General features: G+C 39.9%; 1 protein-coding gene across 1 annotated transcript; it reads left to right on the top strand.

The window, feature by feature from the left end:
- Positions 1-12,157: 12,157 nt before the first annotated feature.
- LOC147605494 (uncharacterized) lies at positions 12,158-26,033 on the top strand. Its single transcript, XM_086793608.1, has 4 exons — positions 12,158-12,320; positions 12,396-12,695; positions 25,497-25,611; positions 25,983-26,033. Exons 1-4 carry the CDS (start codon positions 12,166-12,168, stop codon positions 26,031-26,033), a joined length of 621 nt encoding a protein of 206 aa, XP_086649734.1. The 5' UTR covers positions 12,158-12,165.
- Positions 26,034-26,413: the final 380 nt, after the last annotated feature.

Here is a 26,413-nt window from a genome sequence, read left to right on the forward strand (position 1 = left end):
GAGGCTCAACACAACCGCAAAACTCCCTTCAACTCCCTCAGTCCCAGCTACTTCCTTCCCACCCTCACTAGAATCTCTTCAAGAAGTACCACTCCCTATTTCGCCATTACCTAATTGGCATAGACTCCTTTCTTTGGCAAATTGGGCACACAATTAATACAAAACTTGAAATGGGATGTTGGCGACATAGCCTCTGTGTTGTACAAAACCTGTTACAAGGTGGACATAATTTAAAAAATAAAATAAAATTGACATCGTCGTTCCTTTCTCAGATTCTAAGTGCCACGGCCATTCCTTCCTCAACCACAAAGCCCATAGCCATTCCAAGTTTCGCACAGCCGTTCCCTTCTCAAAGTCTGGCTTGCCCCATGAACGGTCGTTCCCTCTCCCACACACTGCCACGGCCATGCCGACTCTCTATTCAAAAGCCCCCGGCCACTCCAAACTGGGACACAGCCATTTGACCCTCTTGCCATGCCCGTTCGCTCGTAGTAAGAGTTGCCACGCCCGTACGCTTACAGTTGAACGGTCCTTTACTAAACTTTTCACTCTCTAGCCAAACTCTTGCAAATTTTTTCCCCAATCCCTTACTCTCATAGCTAGCATTTAAGATGTCAGAAGCTTTTGATTCCTGCTCCACCACACTTCCCTGAGGAGGAAGATGCCTACCAGCAGCGATGGCCACTTTGAGGAGTACACGAAGCACCCCACCTAGCTCTCCCACCTATTTGCAGCATTGATGAAGCAGGTCAATGGACACACTGTCCATTCCCTGATGAAGAATCACCATAAAGTTGAGCACAATCTCCTTTACTACACCGGTCCCTGTTATGGAGCTATTGCAGCAGCAGTTGACCCCCAGAAGTGGTGCAAAAATTAGAGCAGCTTGGATTGGGCCGACTACCCACCCCCACCCTGGAGCCTTGGGGGATAGACTTGTATAATGCCTTATACTTCACTGAATATTATGATGCAAATCAATACACCGGTGTTACCTTCTGCAGGCATCTAGTCCAGCTTAGCGCAGGGCTTGTGCAAGAGGCACTTGCACTCCCACATATGGAGCAACCATATGTATGCCTAGTCAATGCCCTTAAGCTCACCTGGCTGTGGCTTGTATAGAGGGAATGCTAACAAATATGGAGTTGGATGGGGCAACATTGCCCACCAGGATGACCTTGTGATGCCACCATGAGCTTTGCAATTTCTCCTCACCGCTAGGTGGACTGAGAGGTTCTCAGCAAGTGTAGCTTAACAACCTTAGCTTGTGTGCACCGGGCAACAGGTCAATTGGTCCGACTACCTCTTCCAAGAGCTCCATTCTATATGCTCCAACCCCCAAGGCAAGTTGGTGGCAACAACATTACTCACCAAGGTTCTCTATTATGTGTGGTGGGATGGGAAGAGCTACCACATGCAATCCAATTGAGCAAACAAGATGCCGCTGTTTCTTTGTTATACCCTCCATCTACCTCCGCTAGACCCCCACCTTTTCTCGACGCGAGCCTCACCACCCGACCTTCATCATCGACACCCCCTCCACCCCCGCTCGCTGGCTCCGCCACCCACCAACCCACCACTTGAAGAAGGGGAGATCCTACCACACCACCACCATTTGAGCGCGAGGAAGTCGACCCTCTGCCAAACTCTTTGAAATGGCGTGATCCTCTAGACCGCATAGAGCTCGAGCAGGCCATCGCCATCTTGCTTAGTCGACATCGCCAACATCACCCCATAACTCACATCACCAACCGCCTTGACATCAATGTCCTTCGCCCGTACCTCGACGCCAAGCACATAACCTGGCAACGTGATCACCCACCCCAAACCTGTGGTGGTGGATACCACCGACCACCCATTCTGCTCGTCCGATAACATTTGTCTCATGGGCGAGTTGCCAATCTGGCGACGACCCTTCCTCAGCAAACCCTTCATCTGTGACAATTACTGTAATGCGCCCCATGCCCGAAGGATCAGCTCGGATTATCTTTTGATTCGAAGATGGTGGTCTTGGAAGATGTTCCACCATGATAAGAAACATAAGAACCCAAAGTTGCAATTTAACTTCCAATGGTTTGCGCCCCCGTCACACCACAACATCCATGTACTGAAGAATCCATGTTCAAGCGCTTTCACGAATTCATGCGCCACTACGACCAGGTCCCCGACCCAGCGGTGATTGCCACAATTTGATTCTTGAACCTCATCATCACCTTGCTGGAGTCCTTCCTACCCAACATGGGACCATTACTTTGAGGGAGCCCAAGGCCTCACCTTTCACGTCAACAAAGGGACCACTCTCAAGTAGGTATTTGGCTACTATTAATGAGTCATGTGGATGCCTACTTGGAGGCTCCAAAATTTTGAAGACATGATGGAGACGACCTTCTAGACAAGCTATCGCGTCTTCCATCGTGCCCCTCCCTCTCCTACCTCGATGAGACTTCGTTCACACTTACTCTATCTAGTATAGATAACTTCTTCGACCAATTTTGAGGATGGACCTGTTGCAATCAGGAGGGGGCTATGTTAACCACTCTGGTTAACATGACCTTTCACAGCGGCTACTATACCTCCTTTGTAATTCATCTTTTTGTAACCGCGCTAAGCACCAATTGTAACCATGCTAAGTACCAATTTATCTTTTTGTAACCGCGCTAAGCACCAATTGTAAATGAGACATGGGATGACCGAGCTTACAACTTGTGTAATGCCAATCATAAGGAATTGATGTACATAGAGCTAGTTAAACTAGGAAGACTAGTTTTGGGCCCCCATTTGTAATTGGATAGCTAGACATTGTAAATATGAGCTCATGTATATAAGACATTTTATGAAATATGAAAATAGACAATCCCATTTGTCTTAATTGAGTCTTTCCTTCTCTCCCTCTTTCTCACTTGAGCTTATGGTGGCTTGCTTGCTTTTGTGATGCTTGCTTACTTGTGATTGTTGGTGTATGTGAATAGTAATGGTGTTGCTCTCCCTTCTCTCCTTCTCTCCTTTCTCATTGCTCTCCACCTTGTCTTGTTATCAATTGGAATGAGGTAGAGGTTGAGCTCTCCATAGCTCCTTCCCTCTTGCTCCTACCTAGCTTGCTTGGATCTCTCTTTGGGTGACACAAAGAGAGTGTAGAGTGAGCCCCTAGCGGCCTCAAATTGGGGAGTTAACCCTAATAGGGTTGGCCAAGTGCTAATCACTGGATTCGACCCTTGCATGCACTCTCTTCTTCTTCTCTCTTTTTCTTGTGAGGTAGCATGTTAATCCACTAACAGGCTTAGGGTGAGATTCGTAAACTTTCAAGAAAAGTAGATCAATATCATCATGCAAAGTTCATCAATAAATGTGATGTAATACCTGCTTCCATTAATGGATTGGGTTTGTGTAGGACCCCAATTATCACTTTGCACAATCTCCAAAAGGTCTTCTACTCATTTGGCCTTCCTTGGAAAATGTTTTGCTTGCTTCCCAAACTAACATCATGCATCACATATATGTGAACTCCCATCCTAGGCAAACCACCAACAATCCTTTTATTTTGTATAGCTTTCAGCTTTTTAAATGCTCACATACCTAACTCTTTTCTTATTCTATATAATATCAATGTCTGTGGTACAATCCCATGATTATGAAAACATCAGTGACTTTAATTTTAGATTACCATCATCATCCAAAGTAAATAATCTTCCTTCCCTTTGCCCCATTTCAATGAGCTTACATCCATTCTTAAAGTCTTCCACAAAGAAACAACCATGCTCATTAAATCTCACTTGCAATCCTTGCTCTACAATTTATCCAACCACCACCGATACTAAATTGTTCAATATAAACACACCCCTCACCATCATGGAGATGTAACTCCAAATGAAGAACTTCAATGATCTCTACTATACCAAGATCCTTGACCATGCTACCATCACCACATGCTGATTACCAATGTAGGTTAGTAGGTCTTCCCTTATCCCGAGCATGTCCTACTACATATCCATTAATTTTAGTACAAAATCCTTGTCTAGAGGTACCGCACAAAAAAAAAGAGAAAAGAAAAGAAAAAAGAGAAGCGAGTTGAAGAATGCAAAATGAAAAGTGTCAAAGCTTGGGAGGGGGGGTGGTCACTCTCATAACTATGTAAGTGTAGCATGTGGGTTCAACAGAAGGGGTTTCTAAAATCTCTTTTTTACACATTTTTACATACAAAAGGGTACCATTTAAAGGGGGTATTTATAGATTGAATAGAAAAAGGGTGTGTTTTATTCATGAAAAATTTACAGATAAGGGGATTTTAAATTAGGCCTTGAACAGACATGATATAGAGAGTTTACATATAGTGAGCCCCCCGAGTGCCAAAGAAAGAAGAGTGTTAGAGATTTTACTCAGAAAATGCTTCTCCATAGGCCCACCAATTCCCAAGGGTGCGTCTATTTAGCGAGCCAAGAGCAGTGAGCACAGAGCAGTGAGTAGAAATAAAGTCCTTGTGAAAGTGAGCAAGTAGGGGCATGGTATGATGTTAAGCGAGCATGTAATGTTAAAGAGAAGAGTGAAACCATAGTGCAACTCTATAATGAACAGAACAAAGAAGACTAAAAAAGTTTAAAAATGACTATTGCAAATAAAGCATTTTCAAATGAATGGTGCAGATATAAAAAATCACTACAAAACTCATACTACTTGGCTCGCTAAAAAGACGTTGAATTGGTCATTGAGCTACTAATAGAAACAAACTATTGTTGCAACCACATGGAAACCACAGCGACCAGAGAGCATAGAAATCAAGCCATTAAGATGCACACCAATTTTAATAGCCATACCACTGACACAACAATATAATACTCTTTAGAAACCATAAGCATAGGATTTAAAAATTTTATAATCCAAATAAAAATTATCCAACAATCAGCTACATGCTATTGTAAAAAACATTCAGAAGCATAACATCCATCAAAACATTACTTCCAATAGTCCCAAAAAAATGATTGTCAAAATTAAAAAAAAGACTATCTCTCATGGCATTTTGATGTAGACATGTGATCCTCATAACTGCAAGAGACACAAAGAAAAGAAAATAAGCTTTATCAATACAAAATTATTCTCTACTAACATATTTATCTTTTCAACATGCATACCTTTGCTGAGTATGGTTCTAACAGGTGATCATAGATCCGCTCGTCCTTGTCTAACATTATGACATTGCGATCCATAAATGCTGCCACTAGCCCAAGAGTTCCAGTGCCAGCAAACAAATCCAAAATCGTGTCCCCAGGACGACTGAAGACGGAGACGATGTATTTGCTAAGCCGCTGACCTCTCTGACAACCACCCCGCCATGGTCTACCCTTTCTCTTCACCAGATCCTCCGATGGCACTCTTGAAAACGCACACAAACCATTAACCATATGCCATAAAGATCACCGAAAATCATTTTAAATTCTATCTTGATTTGAATGCATATACATACATGTCAAAGATAAGATCTTGCCCTACATCAAGATCATCACCTAGTGCCAAATCCCTTAGTTGATCCCCATGCATCACAAAGCTTGTAGCAGGAGATGTTGAGCAAACAAAAACAGCCAATATTAGACAAGTGACCTACAAGCAAAGACACATTGGTTGTTCATGCATTTTCACCTTAAATGGGACAAAGAAGATTTGCACAAATGACAGCCCCAAAGAGAACAACACCAATACCTGGGTAGTAATCATTTGCCCCATCTTCTTCCCAATAGGTGGAGTACACCTCACAACCTGTCTATGATAAATGCCAAACCCAATGCTCTGTGCAACCTGCTCAATGGTCACTCCTTCTTCCATAGTGTAAAGGCATGTAAAGAAGCCTCGATCCGAGAGACAAGAATCAACAACTTTAAAAGTAGAGTCATACATAACATCCCCAATCTTATTCCAATATGGAACCTTGTTTGCAACACAACCTCCAATGATGATATTTGAGGGGAAGTCTGCAAATATCAACTCCACACAGTAATCGGACCCTCTACTCTTGACATTCCCTACTGTGCAAATAACATTCATGGCATCAAGCACTTGCTTTCCCAATGAGGATGCATCCTCCATGTTCACAAAAGTAGCTGCAAGGTCCTCAATACTGACATTGAAGGCATAAATGGTTCCTATAGACAGGTTTTTGACATTTAACACACATAGTCTTAAGTCAAAACAATCGAATCACGATAGAGATGAGGTAGGAAGCTCACATACCTGGAGCTTGCAATGTCTTGGTTATGATGTCAGTTGGTTGTATCCCGCCTGCACTACTATTGGATGTTTGTTGTTGACTCTGCTCCTTATTTGCTTCCATTGCTCGATTCACCTCCAATGCACGATTCACTATTTCCCTCCCTAAATTCACTGGCAATGACTTACGAAAAGAAGCCGATGCAATCGATGTTGCATGTGATGTGGATGTGGCCTCATTATGATCAATTTGCTAGCTACGAAGCTCCAATATAGACTTATGTTGGCGATACAGATCAAGCTCCTCCTCAGGCACATGGTTTCTTTCAAGGTCCAACCACCACGGGCAGAAACGAGACTCTATGCTTGACATGGCCTGTTCAATGACAAACATGGGTAAACACAACTCACCCTCAATATGAACATGTTTCTCAATCATGGATTCAAAATGAGAAATTCAATCACTTACTCTTCCAAGCTTCAAATCGGCATACATATAAGATTGATTGTCAACACAAAGCCACACACTAGCGAGAGGGGGTAAAATATCCAATTGGTGCTCCTCAATTTCAGAAAGCAACCATCTGCAAGCCAAAGCCCAAATGATAAAACAACACACAGAAAGAAGCATGCATGTTTTTTAACAAGGAATATCTGGGTTATGTTGTAGGAAAACCTATAAACGACTCGCCGTGCAGCACTTTGTAGGCCTGGTTGATGGTCAATATCATGGCTAAATTTTATGCCTCCTTCGTGCACTTTGAAAGCCCTTTTGAAGTACTTTCTTCTGCACAGAACAACAAAAGAGGTGAATCGGCTCTCGCCTGGCAACCTGACTCGATCAGCATTTTTAATATCATTTTGGATTCTCAAACCCAGCTCCGTGATCTGAAGCCAGTAGGAGTACATGTGCAGCCATTCCCTAACCTTTGTCTTATCATTTGGCATACCCTCAAGTGATCGCACTGCAGCCTGAGAGTTGTCCAATAGCTTGACAATGTGAGCCTTATCTGTGTCTCTGATGCAAGCAGAACCTATCATATTGAGCTTTTCCTCTGTGGCCACATGATTGGTTGACGCGTGCCATGGGAGGGAGAGCATCGCACACCAAAAGGCCTCACCATTGGAGGGATCAGCAATCCTTGCATATTTTGATGTTTTTCCTCTGTAGAGAACTTCTACCTTTCGAGTCACATTCTCCCTAGCAGACTCGGCAAGTGGTCCATTTGATGCCTCATCAATTTTTTGCTCCATCTCGTCCTTGAACAAGAGCCAAGTCATAATCTGGATTGGCAAATGAAGCCAACTAGGCCTTCCTCTGGCAGATGCACTCTGCATCTCTCTCTCAACCCACAGCTTGTCCTCATTGTCCAAATGTGCCATGAGAGTTGTTAGGTCGGACTCTCCCAATCTTCTTAGTTGAAATAAACGATCACCAAATGTGGTTGGCACAAATGCATAATCATGCGTCCTACAAAACAAAGAAAAAATATGTTAATATTCTTGAGTACAAACAACTTACTTGACATAGAAGGAGACTCTGATAACAAATTAACTTACTTGTTCAACCTGGACAATGAAAACAAAAGCTCACCCACATCCCTCCGCTCGAACACATAAAATTTACAGAGAACACAACAATGCATGGACAAATCCCCTTGAAACCCTGTAATAAAACACAAAATTAGGAAGGACAAAGAAGCATAAGAAACTATAACATCCCAATGAGAACTCACCTGTAGAAATGCAGTCCATCCAAGCATTGTGTCGATTATTACCATCAAGAATATGCACCATTTTTCGGCTCAAGTACGGACCCCAATCGGGGTCAAGTGCAAGAGTTTCCTCAAACTGTTGATTCAGAGTCCTCCAATGCTCATCCCAAGATTCCTCCCTCTCTTGTGTCAGTGGTGTCTCCTCCCCTTCCAAGTCCATAATTGATACTGTGAAAGCTCCCATGCTCTCAATGTACCCACCTAGTTTTTTGAAGCTTCGAGTAAGAGACTTATCTGTTGAGGGAGAAACCTTTCGGATTGCCTCCGACTGGATCATCCTACAGAGAGGAACACGTGGAGGTGGAGACCTAAATTTGACTCCTATCCTATCTAAAAAGGCTTGTGGAGTAGATGTCTCAAGAATCTTCCCAAAAATATCAACCTTATTTTTTTTCTGCTTGCTTCCTTCAGTTTGGGTTGTGACAACTGTTTCTTCTTGATCCTCTAGTGGATGTGTGTTCTCTTCCCCCTCTATCTCTCTCCCAGTATCCTCAGTATTCTCACCTTCATCCTCATTATCACCACCTTGAGTATTCTCACCCTCATTTTGATCACCTTTGTTTTCCTCAATTGCCCCCACTACATTTTGTCCATCCTCCTCATTTCTTTCATCACTATGTAGATGCTGCCTATCCATATCCACCTCCAGGTTAGTGTCATCTATGATATGTACCGCATGCTCCGTAGTAGGGTTTGAGGAGGCGGCTTGCTCCAAAGTGCTGGAAAAATCAGCTTGCCTCCTTGTGTGTCTCGATGAGCTCTCACCTGGGCCAACCTGCACACTCTTTTTCCGCTTAGCAAGAGGTAACTCATCCATTTTTGCACAACAAGAACCTTTCAAGCAAGATGCTCTAGTGAAATGACTCGAACTCATTTGAAAACCAGATAGCCATGCAAAAATACAAGAACAAATCTTCAAATAGTATTCTACTCGTATTATATAATTAATTGATTATTTTAACAGCAAATTCAGTAATACGACACAAACTTAAAGAAAAGGTGGCACATTCACTAAAGAGATTAAATTCAGTACTGCAACACAATCATCAAACAAAGGTGGCACATTCACTATCCAACAAAACGGCCAACTCATTAACGAACAGAATATCTTTGAGATTATCATATGGAGTGCTTTGGACCAAATTCCAAGGCATTCAAAGCCGTATTGAATATTTTAAAAAAATCTTCATTGGAAAATATTTACGGAGCCCTTTTCAGGTGTTCAATTCAAGGCATTCAAATTTATTGGAAAATATATAAAGATTCGGTAGCCCAAATCTGAAGGCATTCAATATTGAGTACTAATAAACTTTAGAAGTGATATTTCGCAATCCAACACTTTTTTAAGGACAAACTTTTTTCTTTTTGTGCTATTGTTCTTCAGATGCACATGTTTGCTGGTCTCCTCTCTCGACTGTGTGAGCCGTTTCTCAACCAAGAAGACATCAAATGTGAGTTTTTTGAGCTTCTTGTATACTCAAAGTCTGCATAATATAGACAATAGTAAGAGAGACAGTCTATGCAATGTGTTTGAGACAGCACCATATAGATAGCATGTTCTTACACTACTCTCTCCAAATTTCTGCCGCCGGGGGGATCCAAGGGGGGCCGGCGGGGCAGCCATTTAGGCCCCCCTTGGCGGGGGAGTTCGGGGGCAGCGCCCCCGAAGCTTGAAACGAACTCAAAATCGTGATGATTTTTTCAATGCTCGACAGCAAAACATCCTATTATTTTGTGCGCTGAGCGCACAAATTAATTCAAGAAAAATAGCAAGAAGTAACGCCGCACATCTCATACTGTGTGTGGAGTGTGGCGGCAGCAAAACATCCTATTATTTTGTGCACTGAGCGCACAAATTCATTCAAGAAAAATAGCAAGAAGTAACGCCGCACATCTCATACTACTGTGTGTGGAGTGTGGCGACAGCAAAACATCCTATTATTTTGTGCGCTGAGCGCACAAATTCATTCAGGCAAAATAGCACAAATTCATGGATGATGATACCTTTCTGTGTCTCTTTGTTGGGGAGAAAGATTGGAGTGGGGAGAGGGCCCTGCGCATGAGATCAGCGTTTCTTTGCTGGGGAGACGTATGATGCTTCATGATCGCTTCTCTGCGTGTGTGTTCGAGGGTAGATGCTTCTGTGCGGAGGACGACTAAAAGCCTTAAGTAATTGCTTCATAAGAAGTAGCCGACTACTAAAAACCCTAAGTTAGGCACTAGACAAATTTTTTTATCCTAACACTAATGAATTTCAACACTAAAATTTAAGGGTTTGGTCAATATTTTTCCGATTTTTTTAAATCTATAGCACAGTTATGCTATGGCATCCAACTGGTAGAGTTTTTGAAATCTAACAGGAGATTATGAAAAAGCGCAAGAACTAACACAAAGCAAATATGTGTGTATGTGTGTGTGTGCGTGTGTGTGTGTATACATACACACACACACACAAACATATATACATATATACATGTACACTTTTTGATACCCTTCATTATGACTGTTTTTGCAATAAATATTTTTATTTGCTTCTACCCATAGTCTTAAAATGAGCCTGGTAAAATTGTATTATGGCTAGTATATGCTATTGATTAGAGCAAGAACATCTAGTATTAAAATATTTTTGGCTAATATTCAATGTAAATTCCTTAATTGTTGTTGTGATTGCATTATGCAGGGAGGCTCGTGTTTTCCTCCATTCTACAATGGGTGCATGCATCCGAGTCCCCTTCTCGAATGGCAAATGTCTTGTGTCAATCAACATGATCCGGGGGAAGCTTGGAACTATTGGTGGGATAAATGTGGAGGCCTTACTTGAAATTGGAGGAGAGTATGAGCCCATTTGTCCTTTACACTTGTATGCAGGGATTGGAGACGAGGCATATTTTATCCTGGAGCATTCATTGTCCTCTGTATATATTGCCAAATCAGAGAATTATTTTGAGACCCCAGAACAAGGCCCCTCAACTATATTTCCTCCCGGTTCTCGAAAGAGTACTCCAATGTAAGTGGCATTAACTTTGACTTTGACATTTTTTGTTTTGCATTGTGCATTGAATTAGAGAGCATTGTGCTTTGCAGTGACTTGGACACTGAAGAGATAGAAGAAATCAATGTCCAAGCACATGGGTCATTGCAAGAGGAGATAGAGGTCTCTCCTATGGAAAAGTGCTTTCAACATTTGGAAGAGGAAGATGTTCAGTTTGATACTGCGGTCTCTTGCTTTCAAATAATCCGCATGTTACCTCCTACTGATGTCTTGCACACTTTAATCCATGATTGTGATTACAAAGGCAAGGTAAAAGAGCTTCCCAAGGTGTACCCAGAGTTTAGTACATATGAGCTTGAAGGTGGGAAAGGTATGGAAGGGATGGAGCAAAAATACGAGGGCAACATTTGGACAAAGCCACAAACGCAAACTAGGGCCAATAAAACTTTTGTTCTTAGGAAGAGCTTCTGCGGGGGAACCTTCCAGTGCATGAATGAGCACTGCTCCTTTAGGACACGTATGAATCAACCAAACAAACTCCATTGGAATGGGCAGCTGATAAAATCTCCAAAATATGGGAATTTAGCAATTGGGAGCTTCGGGAACCTTGAGTGTTTTTTCTGCAAGCATGTGCCAATGTGTCTTAAAGAATGTCCTGCTTGTGTCTATTATTTTATGCCAAAAGAATCAATGCACAGTAGACTATTTATTCATTATGGCAAACATACACACATGGTTTCCAAGGGAATGTGCCGAGCATCGATACGAAATATCAAGGCCTTTGTAGCACGTGCAGTGGGCATCGACCACAACGCTGGGCCCAGAAAGGTACAAATGATTGTGGCAAGGGAGGTGGTTCTAAGAGTATGTGCACTGATGATGACAAGGCACAAGGAGAATTCATGACAGAGAGGGAGCTACAGGAGATGTCGCAAGAGTTGCAAAGTTTGATAAATGTCAAAAAGTACGTAGGAAGTGCAATTTAGCAAAGAATAGTATGCAATTATCATCTTTAACACACTAAGTATGCTTTATGAATGCAGGGTGAAGCAGATGGTAATGCAAACACGAAAAACAACACGGCCTCTGGGTGAAGGATATGAAGCCATTCTTAATCTAAAAAGAACATGCCATTTTGAGTTCTTCCATGGTTCTCGATTTCCATTGCAAGCCACCACCACTACTGAGCGTTGCTTTATCTTTAAGATGTCTACTACTGGACCTGGTTCTGGGATTGACATTGTTCGGCGAATGGACAAGGATGGTAATGGGGATCTTAATCAAGCATGGGTCTGCTTTGATCATGTGCATCGAGTGGATACTGGATGGCATACAATGGGAGCACATGTTTATGACCACATGTAAGTTACAAGCGGTAGAGAGCATTGCTTAATTTGTGTCTTTAATATAACTCTGTTTCCATTTGTGGCATGCAGGATTGGTGAGCTATTGACAATAGCAACTTGTGAATTTAGAGAAGAGGATGAGGATGCTCAAGTCATGTTTTGGGAAAATATGAATTTGGTAATGGTGGAGCACACAGGGAAGGTAGCAAATTTTTTTGGGTTTATGGCGGATGAGGCTGGCGCTAACTGGAATGCAGTGAGACGTGTCTTCAACGACGGAAAGGAGATGATTGAAAGGGAAAGGTCATGTTTATGGCATTGGGAAGACAACCTTCGTGTCCACACGCAGAGGTACATCTATAGCCCACATCAAGAAAAGCACAGGGAGATGTGTGAGAAGTGGAGGACTACCCCAAACAAAGAAAGTGCCCTTCAGCAATTTCGCAGGATACGAGCATGGTGGGCAACTGGGAAGGCAGCTGATAGAAACATCCCTAAGCTTCTTAGCTGGTTAAGTTGGTGGCACTATAGGGTTAGTCGATGGGGTCATTTCATTTTAAAGGTAATGTTTGTAAGAGATTATTCATTGTATTATTGTGTGCCTCCTACTTATGTGCACTGCATTGTTTTTAATCAATTTCTACCACTCTTGTAGGATGGAGAGCCTATTGTCAATGCTCTTGTCCCAAGGACAAATATGTCAGAGACCAAGCATGCAAGCTGGTTGGCAGGGGAGGGGTATAGGCAAAAGATTAGTCTTTATGATGCTTGTGTGACAGATCTAATCAATGCTTACTTCCAATGTGCCAGACAACTGGCTTTCTTGGAAGGAAAATACATAGGTTGTGGGCCTACATTGGAGCTTTTGGTTGAGAGAGCTCTTTCTCGACAAAAAGCAAGTCCATCCCCAATAGCTACCTCACGAGCAGTGGATGATGCAGTGGCGGGGACCCCTATGTTTTCAAATAGGGTAAAATTCAAGGGTGAGAATAAAACTATTCGAGCCAAAAGGCCACTACACGACTCGACAGAAGAAAACTTTGGCAACTCTAGCCATAGGCCTGAGTTTAACTATGTGACAAGAGAGAGGTTAGAGCCTGCAATAGAGGTCGATGAGCAATGCAAAGTTTTAGAGAGCCTTGAAAGTGATGTGCATGATACAAAGTGGGCCTTACGGAGGATACCAACAGTGAATCGAGTTGAGTGCAACCACTGGGCATCGGGGAAAAAGTGTAGCTCAAGGTTGCAAGGGGGTGATGTCAGTCCTTGTTTTTGGAGTGATTGTCAACTATCCTCCTGGAAAAAGGAGAAGTATTGCTATTTTTGTAATACAGATGTTAGGCACACTTGGAAAATTACAAAGACAATATTACATCCACCAGAGGATGTCCCTTGTGTTTGGCCCATTGCTAAAGGTACCAAGTTACAAGTGAAAGAAGCCTGCAAGCTTATTAGAGCAGGATATGACATTGGTATTCCTCTTGAGTTTTTTCTAGAAAAGGAGCTTGCAAAAGGCACTAGCGAGACAAACAAGGAGGTGAAACAATTTCCATATCGACGAGGAATTTCAAAGGCTGCATTTGGTCAAATCACTGCGGCCTTAGATATGCATGCAGAAGTTGTAGGCAGCCATATACATATAGAAGGGGTAAAGGAAACATTTAGTATTAATCCATTGACCAATGGGAGCCAAGACACACCTCTGATAGAGGTCACTATTCAGAAGAATCCAATGTGTTCATGTGTGGAGTTCAGAGATAGAGTGGCCAAGAAAAGACCATATCTTGCATGCAAGCACATATACTTTGTGTTCTTAATGATTCTTGGACAGGATGTGAACAACAATATGCATATTCATCAAGTTTGTATTTCTGAGAGAATTGTAAAAGACATGCTAACTAAGTCTATTAGAAGTCATCCTCAACAGCTTTAGGAACCTGCAACCCACTTTAGTTGAAATATGTATGGGGGTCATGTCATACCAGCTGAACCGTAGTACGAGTTTATTAGTTATTGTTTTGGAAATGTTTTGGTTATTTTATAAATTTTCCTGTCTATTGTCTTTTGTTTGCTAATGGCTCTCCAACATTGTGAATACTATAGATTCAACATCTTTTTAGCGAGCCAAGCAATATGGGTTTAATAGTGATTTTTTGTATCTGCACCATTGGTTCGAAAAAAAAATTATTGCAATGGTCATTTTAGAACATTTCCTGTCTTCTTTGTTTGATTGCTACAGAATTGCACTGTGGTTCCACTCTTCTCTTTAACATTTCATGCTCGCTTAACATCATACCATGCCCCTACCTGCTCACTTTCACAAGAACATGAGCTCTACTCATTGCTTTGTGCTCGCTGCTCTTGGCTCGCTTTTTGACCATCCCCAATTCAATTCCCAAGCATGACACTTGCAGTATGTATACATCGACTCTGTATATAGTGGACACATAATTATTGTTATTTCATCAACTTCCATTGAGCTTCATTGTCAATAACCCTCCAGGTACATTTCTGGATGGGAGGACCATGGCGAGTGCAAAAGCATGACCCATGGTACAACCCATGGCATGGACCTTCCTACACTCGCAAGAGCCAGCAAGAGCCTTCCGTGGCCTCAACTTTGACCACATCACCCATTGATTCACATTGCCTATATCCTAATTGCTTGACAACACCAAACACATTAAGCCACAAAGGCTGCTCCTAGCTTCATCATAGTTTTGGGTAGCATCATCATGTGTAAAGTCTATTGCCATGCCTCAAATAATGTTATAATATTGATTCCCCAATAAAAAGGATGTCAAGTAAATGTTGAAGAGAAAGAAGCAAAGAGAGTCAAAGAATGGAGTCGTTTTATAGAAGTCTTCTTGTTGAATAAGTGCACGCACATGGGCACATCTTCTACCCATTGCCCATGCATGTTACGTACACATTTCACTATGGGCAGCATCATACGTTTTTTTACTTCTCACCTCTCATAGAACTCACAACATGTGCACCTACAGTTTGCCTCATCAATGCCAACTCTCCAAGTACATCTTTGGATGGGGGACCATCTCCTGATGGAGAACCTAGGTACCTCTAGACAAGTTGTAATATATGTAACCTTTGCTTTGACTCCATGTCAACACACCAAACAAAAACCTACCCTACTTGATGTATTTTCCCACAAAGTTACTTCATCCCTCATCCTCATACTGTGACATCATGCCATATCTCATGTCATGCTATAAAAATCTGGACCACCATCTCCCCATGCTAATCATTCCATGGTGCTCTTGGTACTCATTTCACTAGTCACAAGGTGTAAGTTGCTTCTACCAACCACCTCATGTTGAAGGCCCACACCACTTCCACAAATAACGGACTTAGAGGAAGAAATAAAGATAAAGCAAAGAAGTTCTAGCTCCAACTACAATGAAAGGGGGGCTTACTTCACACCAACATGAAGAAACTCTACATCTTGCCTCTATCACTTTCTATGCTTCCTTGACAACCTACCTATCATCAAGGCTACCCAAAGCTTCCGATCACTTTTTCCTACATCTGGCTTATGGATTAGTCCTAAACTATACCACTTATCCTCAGTTGCTTACTTCATAGCATATCTTAAACCATCCACACCTTCCATCTCGACACTCGTTGTTAGCTTTGAATGTAAGCAAAGTGACAAACACTCTCGATGTTTATAGATTAAAGAGAACACATGCAAGAGAGAGAGAGAGAGAGAGAGAGAGAGAGAGAGAGAGAGAGAGAGAGTAAAATGTTAGTTCACTAGGAGAAAAAGTAAAATTCTAGTTCACTAGGAGCAAGAGCTCAAGGTACAATGAAGATATGATTCTTTACAATTGGCCATAGTGCTCTAACTATTAATGAGAATAGGAGTATGGGGTATAAGGGACACAAAGGTCCTCCATTAACCTTCTCAACTATACACATTTAACTGTCATAGTGAATGCTACTCTGTATTTAGCTTCACAGGACGATGTTGCCATAGTTGGTTATTTCTTGCTTAGCCAAAATATGCATGAATTGCCAAGAAAGAAATAGTTTCCAGATGTGGATTGCTAGGTATCATAATTTCTTGCCGAATCAGAATCACTGGAGGCCTATAGCTATAAATCAACACCTATGCATGAATTGCCAAGAAAGAAATAGTTTCCAGATGTGGATTGTTAGGTATCATAAGCTCCTGAATCAGAATCACTGGAGGCCTATAGTTATAAATCAACACCCTTAGCATAAAAAAATCAAAGGTCTTAAGTGCCTTGTAAGTATTGAAAGATACGTCTAATTGCTACCAATTTTCAGTGCAATGCATGAACTTTGAAAGTTGACACACTATACTGGATGTCTGGCTATAAGTTGCACAATAGCTTGATTATAAGTGGTTATGTTGAATGGTTCACCATCCTTCCTGCACACAAAGTTTTACACCAACTTCCATTGGTGTAGAAATTGGTTTGCACTTTCCATGTTGAACCTCTTGAGAGTGCTTTGGTGTACTTTGACTACTTAATAACTATACCATCATCTTGCTATACAAATTGCATACCCAAATAATAGTGCAAAAGGCTAAGATCTGACATCTCTTGAGGCAAGGTCAACCTTAAAGCTTGTAATGAAATCCTCATTAGTGCTTGTCCACTAGCATGCCATCATCTACATCTACATAGAGAATAACAAAAATCCTCATTCCTGCTTTTGTCCACTGACATGTCATCATCTAAATATACATAGAGAATAACAACAATAAAATCTTGTTTGTCCTTTTTTACATATAAAGTGCTTTCTATGGGACTTTTTTAAAATCCCTGTCAAGTTAAATAGGCATGAATCTTTTGGTACCAAGACTTAGGAGCTTGTTTTAAACCATATTAAGCTTACATTACTAGGCAAATCCAACTGGTTAACTCACATACACTTCTTTCTATAAGTCCACTAAATCCTAAAGTACCATTTTTTGGAATGGAACGAATTTCATCTTGTATAGCTTTCACCCAATTTGGATCCTCTTAAGGCTCTGTAAAAGACTCAAGCTCATCTACATCATGTAGAGAACCAAGAAATGAAAACTCAGCAATATCTATTGAAAAAGTGGTTCAAGCATCAGATCTAGTGAGCTACTCTACAAATGAGCAGACAATTTGCTATCTTGCAAGGCATTTCGAATCCATCTAGGCACAACTCTAGATTCATTACTTATTAATCTTTCAACATTTATTACATCTTCTAGCTAATCTGAAGTTGTTACATCAATTCCTTGAACATTCTCCCCCTTACGGATCACTAGGAAAAATCTGTTGTACAAAGTGGCACAAGTAATAATAAACCATCAAACTTGGAGAATCACTAGGAAAAATAAATTGAGAATCAATAGAAAGTGGCACAGGTAATAAAATAACCCATCAAACATATTTGGAGAATTAGCATAGGAATGCTTATTGAATTCAATCCTTAGATAGATAGAATCCTTTATAAAGATGATGTCCCTATAATAATCTTCTTTGTGAGAGAATTATAGAGATGATAACCTTTGCTTTCAACATTATAATCAATAAAAATGCATTTCATTGCCTTGTTATCAAGCATATTTCTACTTTGTTGGCATATGTGTATATGCCAAACAACTGAAAACATGAATGTGTTTAACCTTAGGCTTTTGATTGAACCAAGCCTCATAAGGAGTGATTGTTAAAACCCCATACATCTCTCTAGCTAACCACTATGCATAAACACACATAATCTAGGCATATACTCATCCACCCAACCACCCCTGAGCCCAAGGATGCACACATCAAAGTAATGAGAACCACATACCTAACCTTGGTGTCCCATACCACCAAGAGGTATGTCTTCAATCTAACAGCACATAGCTCTAGTATGAAATGGCAAGAGAGTAGATACTATGCTCTACACAAGAGAACATTCCTTGAGAGTGCCCCATGCTCCTAGTATATAGGAGATCTCTCAAGTGACTCTTGACCCTCCATTTCCATGTGTGACCCTTGGTTGCCTGACCCTAACTCCAACCTAGGTTAGGTCTAACCCTTGTCCCACTAGAGCATGTTCCCATGATCCCATGCTCACATGCCTAGGGTGGGTTAGCCTCCTAGTATATGCACATAATATGATGTGCACATAATATACTTTCCCTCTCTCAAAACATTGCACTTTTGCAATGAAAACAAGGAAACCTACGCTGAACGCTCTCAAACTGACTCCCAAGTCGAATCCTCAATTTCCTTATCTTTCCACTTAATTTCAACCTCGAGAATTAAGCGATTATGAAGCTTCCTTTCCTTGAATTCAAGTACCTTTTTAGGTTCATGTGAAACATAGGGTAAATCCTCTACCTCAACGAGTTTGTGAGGAGTAACTGTGTTATCCTCACCTCCTAGCTTCTCTTTCAGTCAGCTGACATGAAAGACTAGATGAACTCTGATATTTGGAGGTAGTTTTATCTCATACGCAATCATGCTAATCCGATGTATAACTCAGAATGGACTACAATATCTAGGAGATAATTTTGAACACTTTCTTGTTGATAAAGTCTATAAGAATCTTTAGGAACTTTCAAATAAACCAATGCTCCTGGCTCAAAAGACCAAGGTGAGCATCTCCTATCATTAGCATAAAACTGTGCTCTATCCTGAGCACTCCTGATAGAATCCTGAGCTTAGGTCAGCATTTCCTGTATATCACACAAATAATTCCTCAATGCATCAAGCTCAATGTCCTTACGACTGGCATCAACAGGCGCCCTGGGTTGATACCCATATATAAGCATGAACGGACTGTAACTAGTAGTCGTATGCTTAGAATTGTTATAGGAAAATTCCATCATTAGAAGATACTTTTCCTAACTTGATGGTTTTCCAGAGATATACGTATGAAGCATATCCTTTAAAATCAGATTCACACGCTCTATTTGCCCATCAGGCTGTGGGTGATTAGAGGAACTCACATTAGGAGAAATATGGACTCTCCATTTCGCCCAGGAGTGAATAAAAAACGATTGTCCTGATCAATGAGAGAGCTGGGATTCTAGATCCATGTAACATGGATATTTTTTGTCATATCTTTTCCCAAATCTCTTAGGACAATAAAATAATAGATCCCATAACTTAAAAAAATAGAGAAATGTTAGATTTCATGTCGTAAACTATTCTTTTATGTTAGATATACCTTGTGGTCAGCACATCGAAGTTTGAAAACCAAATTTCCTTTTTTTCCTTTTTTTATGTTTAACTTTTTACTTTCCCTCCTTTTGAATTTCACTACCTTCTCATTTCCCCTCTTTTTTTAGCGGAATTCAATTTTGCCATATCTTTTGCAACTCTAGTTCATTCTTCACGAAATTTTATAGGTATGTTGTTCTCCACCATAGCTCTCTCCTCGTAAAATTTCATCTCATTTGGACAAAACCTCTATGAGTTATGTATGTTTTCTCACATGAACTTTCTCTTCTTTGCGCCACAAATAGCTATCTTGATCTAAAGTGGCATCAAATTCTTATGAGTAATGATCATATGTTTAGGGTTTGTCTATGTTTTGTCTTGATGTAAGATAGGTTTGTTTATGTTTTGTCTTGATGTGTTGCTTTTTATTTTCATAGGAGCAAGGTTGTGAGCAACAAGATTGTGCAAATCAAAGCAGTAAGTTGCTATTTATTTCATGTTATTTTAATATTTATTTGTTGCTTATAATCTTTTCTATACCACATCTAACTATCTTGATTTTAAGTGGCATAAAATACTTGTGAGAGTAATGATCATAGGTTTAGGGTTTGTTTATGTTTTATCTTGATGTGTTTATATTCATTTTCATAGGTTGTAAGCAACAAGGTTGTGTGAATCAAAGCAATAGGTTGCTGTTTATTTCTTGTTGTTATAATGTTTATTTGTTGCTTACAATCTTAACATAGATATTTATTAATCATGCAGTCTAACTTTGTTTTTGGTGCTTTGTTTTTTATTGTAGATATCTTCAAGGAGAAGGAATATTAGTAATATTCACACAGTGGAGGTGTTAATAGGAGAGATTATGAAGGTACTATTGGATCCCTAATCAATACAGTAAGTTAAATTGGATTTTAATGAGACCAAGTACTCGTGGGAGTTTCAAGGTCAAGCTCAAAGATGTAACAGACCCCAAAACAAACAATGGAAAGGTAGAATCATAGAGTTCAGGAGATGCACCAACGGTACAATAACAGAGGCTTTCATTGAGCATGTTTATATGCACAAAGAGATTCGACTGCATCATGACAACTTCAATGCAAGCCATAAGCCTAACAGTAAGTTTATATCTCTGTGCTTTGTGTTCTTGTGCTTTGAGTCCATGGTTATTATTATTAGATAGAGTTTTAATACAAGCATGTTTGTTGCTTGCAGCTTTATATCCATCAACTTTGCATGAATGGCAAAATGTAGAGTGCTTAAGTGGAAAGCTAAATGTTTTACATGCAGAGATAGGTGCCTTGATCTATGACAACAAGAGTGCAAGTGAATTGGCATCTTAGAATGTTTACTTTTATGATTCCACATGTTGTGGAGAGACATAATTTGGAGTACATTCCACTACCATCATTGTCTAGCTAGGCATGGTATAATCCTAGCTTAGACATGTCAGAAGCATGTAGGGTAAAGATAAAAACTAATGTTCATGCTGCCATGAAACCCTCCACAGGCTCTAGAGATGTGAATCTAAGTTGGTTTGTTCCAGTTAGTTTGTTTGCACATTTGTTTGGATCCTGTGAAGTAGTAAAGAAAACTAGGATTACATAAAAATGCAAGTGCCCATCTGAGGATTGGATGACTCAGTTACTAGGTGAGTCATGGCATCTCAAGAGAACTCACCATGATGATATCATTGAGTGTAGAATCATTGTGTCAGATGTTATCTTTAGGTAAGATTACACTGCTGTTGATTGTTTATAGTTTTTATTCATAAGTACTTCATTGCAAGACACCGATCGTTGATTGTTGTTGTTGTTTTTATGTTTTTATGTTTGTTGTTGATTGTTGATTGTTGTTTTTATGTTTTTATGTTGGTTGTTTGTGTTTTATGATAGGTACTTCATTGCAAGACAAACTTTGTGCATTCGCTTTTCAAGTATAGTAGAAAATCATTGGCCCCTTAGTTTTCTAAGGCACAAAATCCAACTCATGTCCAATGATCAAATCCCACTCATGTCCAATGATCCCCTTTGTAATTTTTATTTCAAGTTGGACAGTAGGAAGGTTGGGAGTTGAAGTGAACATTGCAAAACATGCAAGCACTGTGTTGCTCCACACATCCTTGAAATTGTAGAGTCCATGTAATTCGTATTCTTCCAAGTGAATATTAAAAATTGTTTCTCTAGAAATGTTGTAAATTTTATTTATTTTATTTTCATAAATTATAGTGGTTTTCTTAAGTCTACTATGTTTCGAACACATTAATATGTAAGAAAATAAAGATAAGTATAAGTAAGTACAATTGTAAATATAAGTATAAATATATATTTAAGTATAAACAATAATATGATTAATTATCCTAGAAATATAAGTATGATTTATGATTTCTTATATTTTAATGAAGTGTCATTAATTTTAAGTCTTTGGATATAAGTATAAAAATAAATATAACTTTAAGTATATATTTAAGTACAAATAATAATATAAGTAACTTTGTAATATAATATAATAATAATAATAATAATATGTAACAAGAAATAGAAGTATGATTTATGATTTATTATATTTTATTGAAGTGTTCTTTATTTACTAAAGTATAAATATAAGGTATTAAAATAAATATAAGTTTATAGATTTTTTAAGTACAATAATAAACATAAGTATAAATTGCATCCATCCAGCCTAACAAAACCCAAAGTCATGACCCACCACTAGCTTCATTGAGTGCCATCACCATTGAAGGGGTGGAGTACCTCCTCATGCAGGATGTGTTGTTGGAGCTCTTGGAGTTTTAATGAAATAAATATTACTCCATTAAAATTTTAATAAAATATATATTACTTTATTAAAGTTTTAATGAAATAATATATAAATTTATATTTATAAGTACAAGTAGGGGTTATTTTCATTCACTTCTATTGCATTCTCTATCTCTCACTTTCTATCCACCTTGCTTGTTGCTCCCTTTATGCCTTCACCATGGCTTCTCATCATGATGCGTTTACATAGTGGATGAGTGAAACCCGTTAACGGTCAGATGTGGGAGCAGATTTACCCTAGGTTTTGTTATAGTATTGAGCTAGAGAATATATTTAGGACTCTAGAGCTCGATAGCTCAGTGCTTGCATATTTTTGCACGGGATGTGATGATATCACATTTTTTATCCTTGACTCCACTGCTCAGTGAATACCCCTAGAGTGGTGATAACTATAGAAAGGTTGTGCAAAGAGCACTTGCACATGTCCCCCCCTGCCGATTTTCTTCTATGCCTCTCACTTTTAAGGAGGTAGACTTGATCGATCTCATCGAGTAGGATATTGCCTCCTTTGCTATTTGTATATTATGCTCTGATTTTGAAGAGGAGAATGATGAGGAGCCAGTGGTGCCTCTTCTCACCTATTAAGAGAAGGAGCCAAAGGAGACAGTCATCGACAAGCAAGAGGAGGAGGCATGTACCTTGTCTTTGGACTTGTCGACTATCCACCAGGAGGTAGCCCATCCTACTGAGAATGCAAAACTTGCATCATTGAGTGCCATCACTATAGATGGTGTTGAGTACTTGCTCATGCAAGATGTCCTTAAGGCCTTGGATTTGAGGGAGGAAGAGCTGTACTGCCACCTTGTCTGGGATGTTGATGATGCAACCGGAATCTTATTCTAGGAAAGATTGTGGAAGAGTAGAGAATTCACAAGAATTGATTCAACCATAAAAACCATTGCTTTGCAAGCTTCAACTAAATCAAATCAATTGAAATTTAAACACTTAACAAAATTAAAATACTTAGCTCAATAGACCATATTGGGTGCAATCTTCCCCCCTCTTGTGTGTGGCCTCTCCCCACACAAGAGTATTTCTTTATTAGCTTTCTTTTCACAAAAATTAGGCCATAGCCCCCAAAATATACAAGATGTGCTTTTTAGAGAGCACGGCACTCTTCTTTAACAAAAATAGAGTGTCAAATATTGGGACTAGGGTAAAGCCATAGGCTTTAATAAATTCCACATAATAAATGTATCTTTCCTAAAGTTCAAAATGGAAAAATCATTTGCTAAGGTTGCAAGCTACTATGCTTGCCAAAAATGAAATGTGATGAACCAAGACATTTCTTCCAAAGTAAACTCTTCAATTCCCATAGTCTTCATCACCTAAAAATATAAGCATAATTAATTATTAAATTAATCCCACAAATATTAAACAGGCACAAATCATAACCAACTCATGACTACCAGGCGTAAGTACCCCAGGAATCACCCTACCATACAAACCTAACTGAAATAATCATAGGTGGCCTCAAACATACGTCATATACCGCACGTATTAATATTTATAGTGGTATCACCCACGATATTAACCTAGCCGGCATGACGCAAGAGTAACTTAGGCATCCCCAAATTACTCAAGAGGGGATAAATAATATTTTTCTAGAGGACTTAAAATATATTCTCATGACATCCCTCTTGCTTGAGTTTGCAATTGTCCTCAATTACGGATTTGCTGGGTTTGAAAAGAATGAAGAATTTCAGGGTAAACTCGGAAAAATTTCTCAGGCATCCATTTAGCATCTTCTTGTGGATGATTCTTGAAAGTCAAAAGATACTTGAAGTATTGATTACCTGTTCTTGTTGTTGTTATCTCTTGGTCAATGATAGCATCAAGAACTAGCACTTCTTTCTCTCCTTCAATAAGAGGTGGTTCCTCATATGTTGGGTGAGTAGGAAGTGTTCCTCGAAAAGGTTTCAAGAGATGGATATGAAAAGAATTGTGGATATTCCAATTAGATGGAAGCTCTAGTCTATAGGCCACATCATTAATCTTTTGAAGGATTTTAAATGGCCCATAATATCTAGGCGCTAGCTTCACTACAGGGAATTTTTCCACACTCTTTAATCGACGTTTTTCAATTCTCAAAAGTACATAATCACCTTATTGAAATGAAAAATCTTTGCGCTTCCTATTTGCTTGAGATGTATACTTCTCTTAAGCTCTTGCAATACAATCACGCACTTCAGATAAAATGCGATCAAAGTCTCTAATATATTGGTCGACAGCTTCAATCTTATGAGAGAGTCTAGTAGCCGGAATAGGCAAAGCTCTACCATAGATAATCTCAAATGGTGCTCGACCAGTAGCAGTATGAGGAGTATTATTATAAGCAAATTGGAGTAAGTGTATGTACTTATCCCATGCACTAGGTTGCTGGGAAACATAGGCTCTAAGCATATCTAAGATAGTGCTATTTGTGACTTCGGTCTGTCCATTCGATTCGGGATGGAAAGCCGTGGAAAAATCTAACTTAGTGCCTAAGTTTGAGAAAAGAGAAACCCAAAAGTGACTACAAAATTTAGAATCTCTATCAGAAACTATCACTTTGGGTAGTCCATGATGAACAAAAATTTGCTTAACAAATATGTTCGCGGCTTGCTGAGAAGTTAGTGTCTTTTTACATGGAATGAAATAGGCTTGCTTACTAAACCTGTCCACTATTGTCCAAATCATGTCATGGTGACTGGAAGTAGTAGGAAAGCCAGTAATGAAGTCCATAAACACTTGTTCCCATGGTCTATCAGGAATAGGTAAAGGCATAAGCAATCCCAAAGCTTTACCTTTGTAGCTTTTAATTGTTTGGCAAATGTTACATTCAGCTACAAATTTAGCTACATCATTCTTCAAATGAGGCCAAAAGAATTCTCGAGAAACTACTTGAAGTGTTGCGGAAACTCCTCTATGTCCCACAAATGGTGGTTGGTGCATCTCTTCTAAGACAAGTTGTCTATAAGGTTGAGTAACACACAATCTTTTCTCAAAGAAAAGATAGCCATCATTATGAGAATAACTTCCTTGAGGTGTCCAATTGTTTTCATGCAATTTGATCCATATTTCAGAAAAATCTGAATCAACTTCCTAAGTTTCTTTCATAAGTACAAATGGTTCACTTTCAATAATGGAAATGTTGTTGATATTTGGTCTTTGACTACGATATCTCAGATGTAGAATTTGAGAGGTTGCAGAAGGAGCTCTTTGGACCTCGACCACGCATTGTCGGACCCTCTACCTGGTGATAGAGCGATCACTGGGGTAGACTTAGATGCACCGATCGGGAAACAAAATGATGAAGCTGAGAAGGTACGTAAAATGTTTTTTAAATCTTCCTGAAAATTTTGGTGCGGGGCCTCAGGGGCCTCGGGACCCCACACATGTAATCTGGCATGCATCGGGGCCCTCCAGGCATGCCAGCCAAAGGCTCGCGAGGATGGCCCTGATTCTACAGAGTTAGGGCCATCATCGCGAGCCTTCAACTTGCATGCCTGGAGGGCCCTGATGCATGCCAGATTACATGTGTGGGGTCCCCAGGCCCCTGAGGCCCCGCACAGACAATTTCAGCTCATTTGAAAATATTTTTTTTCATGCAATTATATTTTGGAATAATTTTTGATATTTTATTTTTGCATGCAAATATTTTCTTCAGGAAATTGTATATGTTGATGAGTTTGCAGCATCAAGAGGAACAAGGGGTGGCAGAGGAAGAGTCTAGGATGCAGCTTTGAAGGAGTATATTGGCAAGATCTTCGAAGACATCATTGTCTTTCACAAAGTATGCTCCCCTGATGGACAAGTCTCTCTCATGAAGATCAAGGCTTTAACAAAGGAGGGTGCTACATTCAAGTCCATGCCTATGAAATCAAGCTTAGAGAAGGTGGTGCTTGTGAAGCACTCCAAGCTCCTATATTTGTTCAAAGCTTAGTGTGGAGGGAAGATTCATTCACTTGTTGGTCTAGGCCTTGCTATTGGGAAGATTGATCTTCATGCTATCCAACTCGAGCTCGATGTTGTAATTCCTTTGCTTAAAGCTCCTACTGACTCTACTGAGCCTAGTACTAAGAGGCACAGAGTTTAGGGTTTTTGTACTTGCTTCTATGTCATGATG

Source organism: Cibotium barometz, chromosome 59, assembly GCF_041138505.1.
Source record: "Cibotium barometz isolate CiBa-2024 chromosome 59, ASM4113850v1, whole genome shotgun sequence".
In the NCBI taxonomy this organism is placed as follows: Eukaryota; Viridiplantae; Streptophyta; class Polypodiopsida; order Cyatheales; family Cibotiaceae; genus Cibotium; species Cibotium barometz.

Excerpts from the sequence above, each read along its gene's own strand:
- LOC147605494 (XM_086793608.1), top strand. The coding sequence starts at position 12,166 with ATGTCTACTACTGGACCTGGTTCTGGGATTGACATTGTTCGGCGAATG. Across the intron at positions 12,321-12,395 it reads GCACATGTTTATGACCACAT|GATTGGTGAGCTATTGACAA; the intron begins GTAAGTTACAAG and ends TGTGGCATGCAG. Across the intron at positions 12,696-25,496 it reads CAAGAAAAGCACAGGGAGAT|AAGGAGCTCTTTGGACCTCG; the intron begins GTGTGAGAAGTG and ends GAGAGGTTGCAG.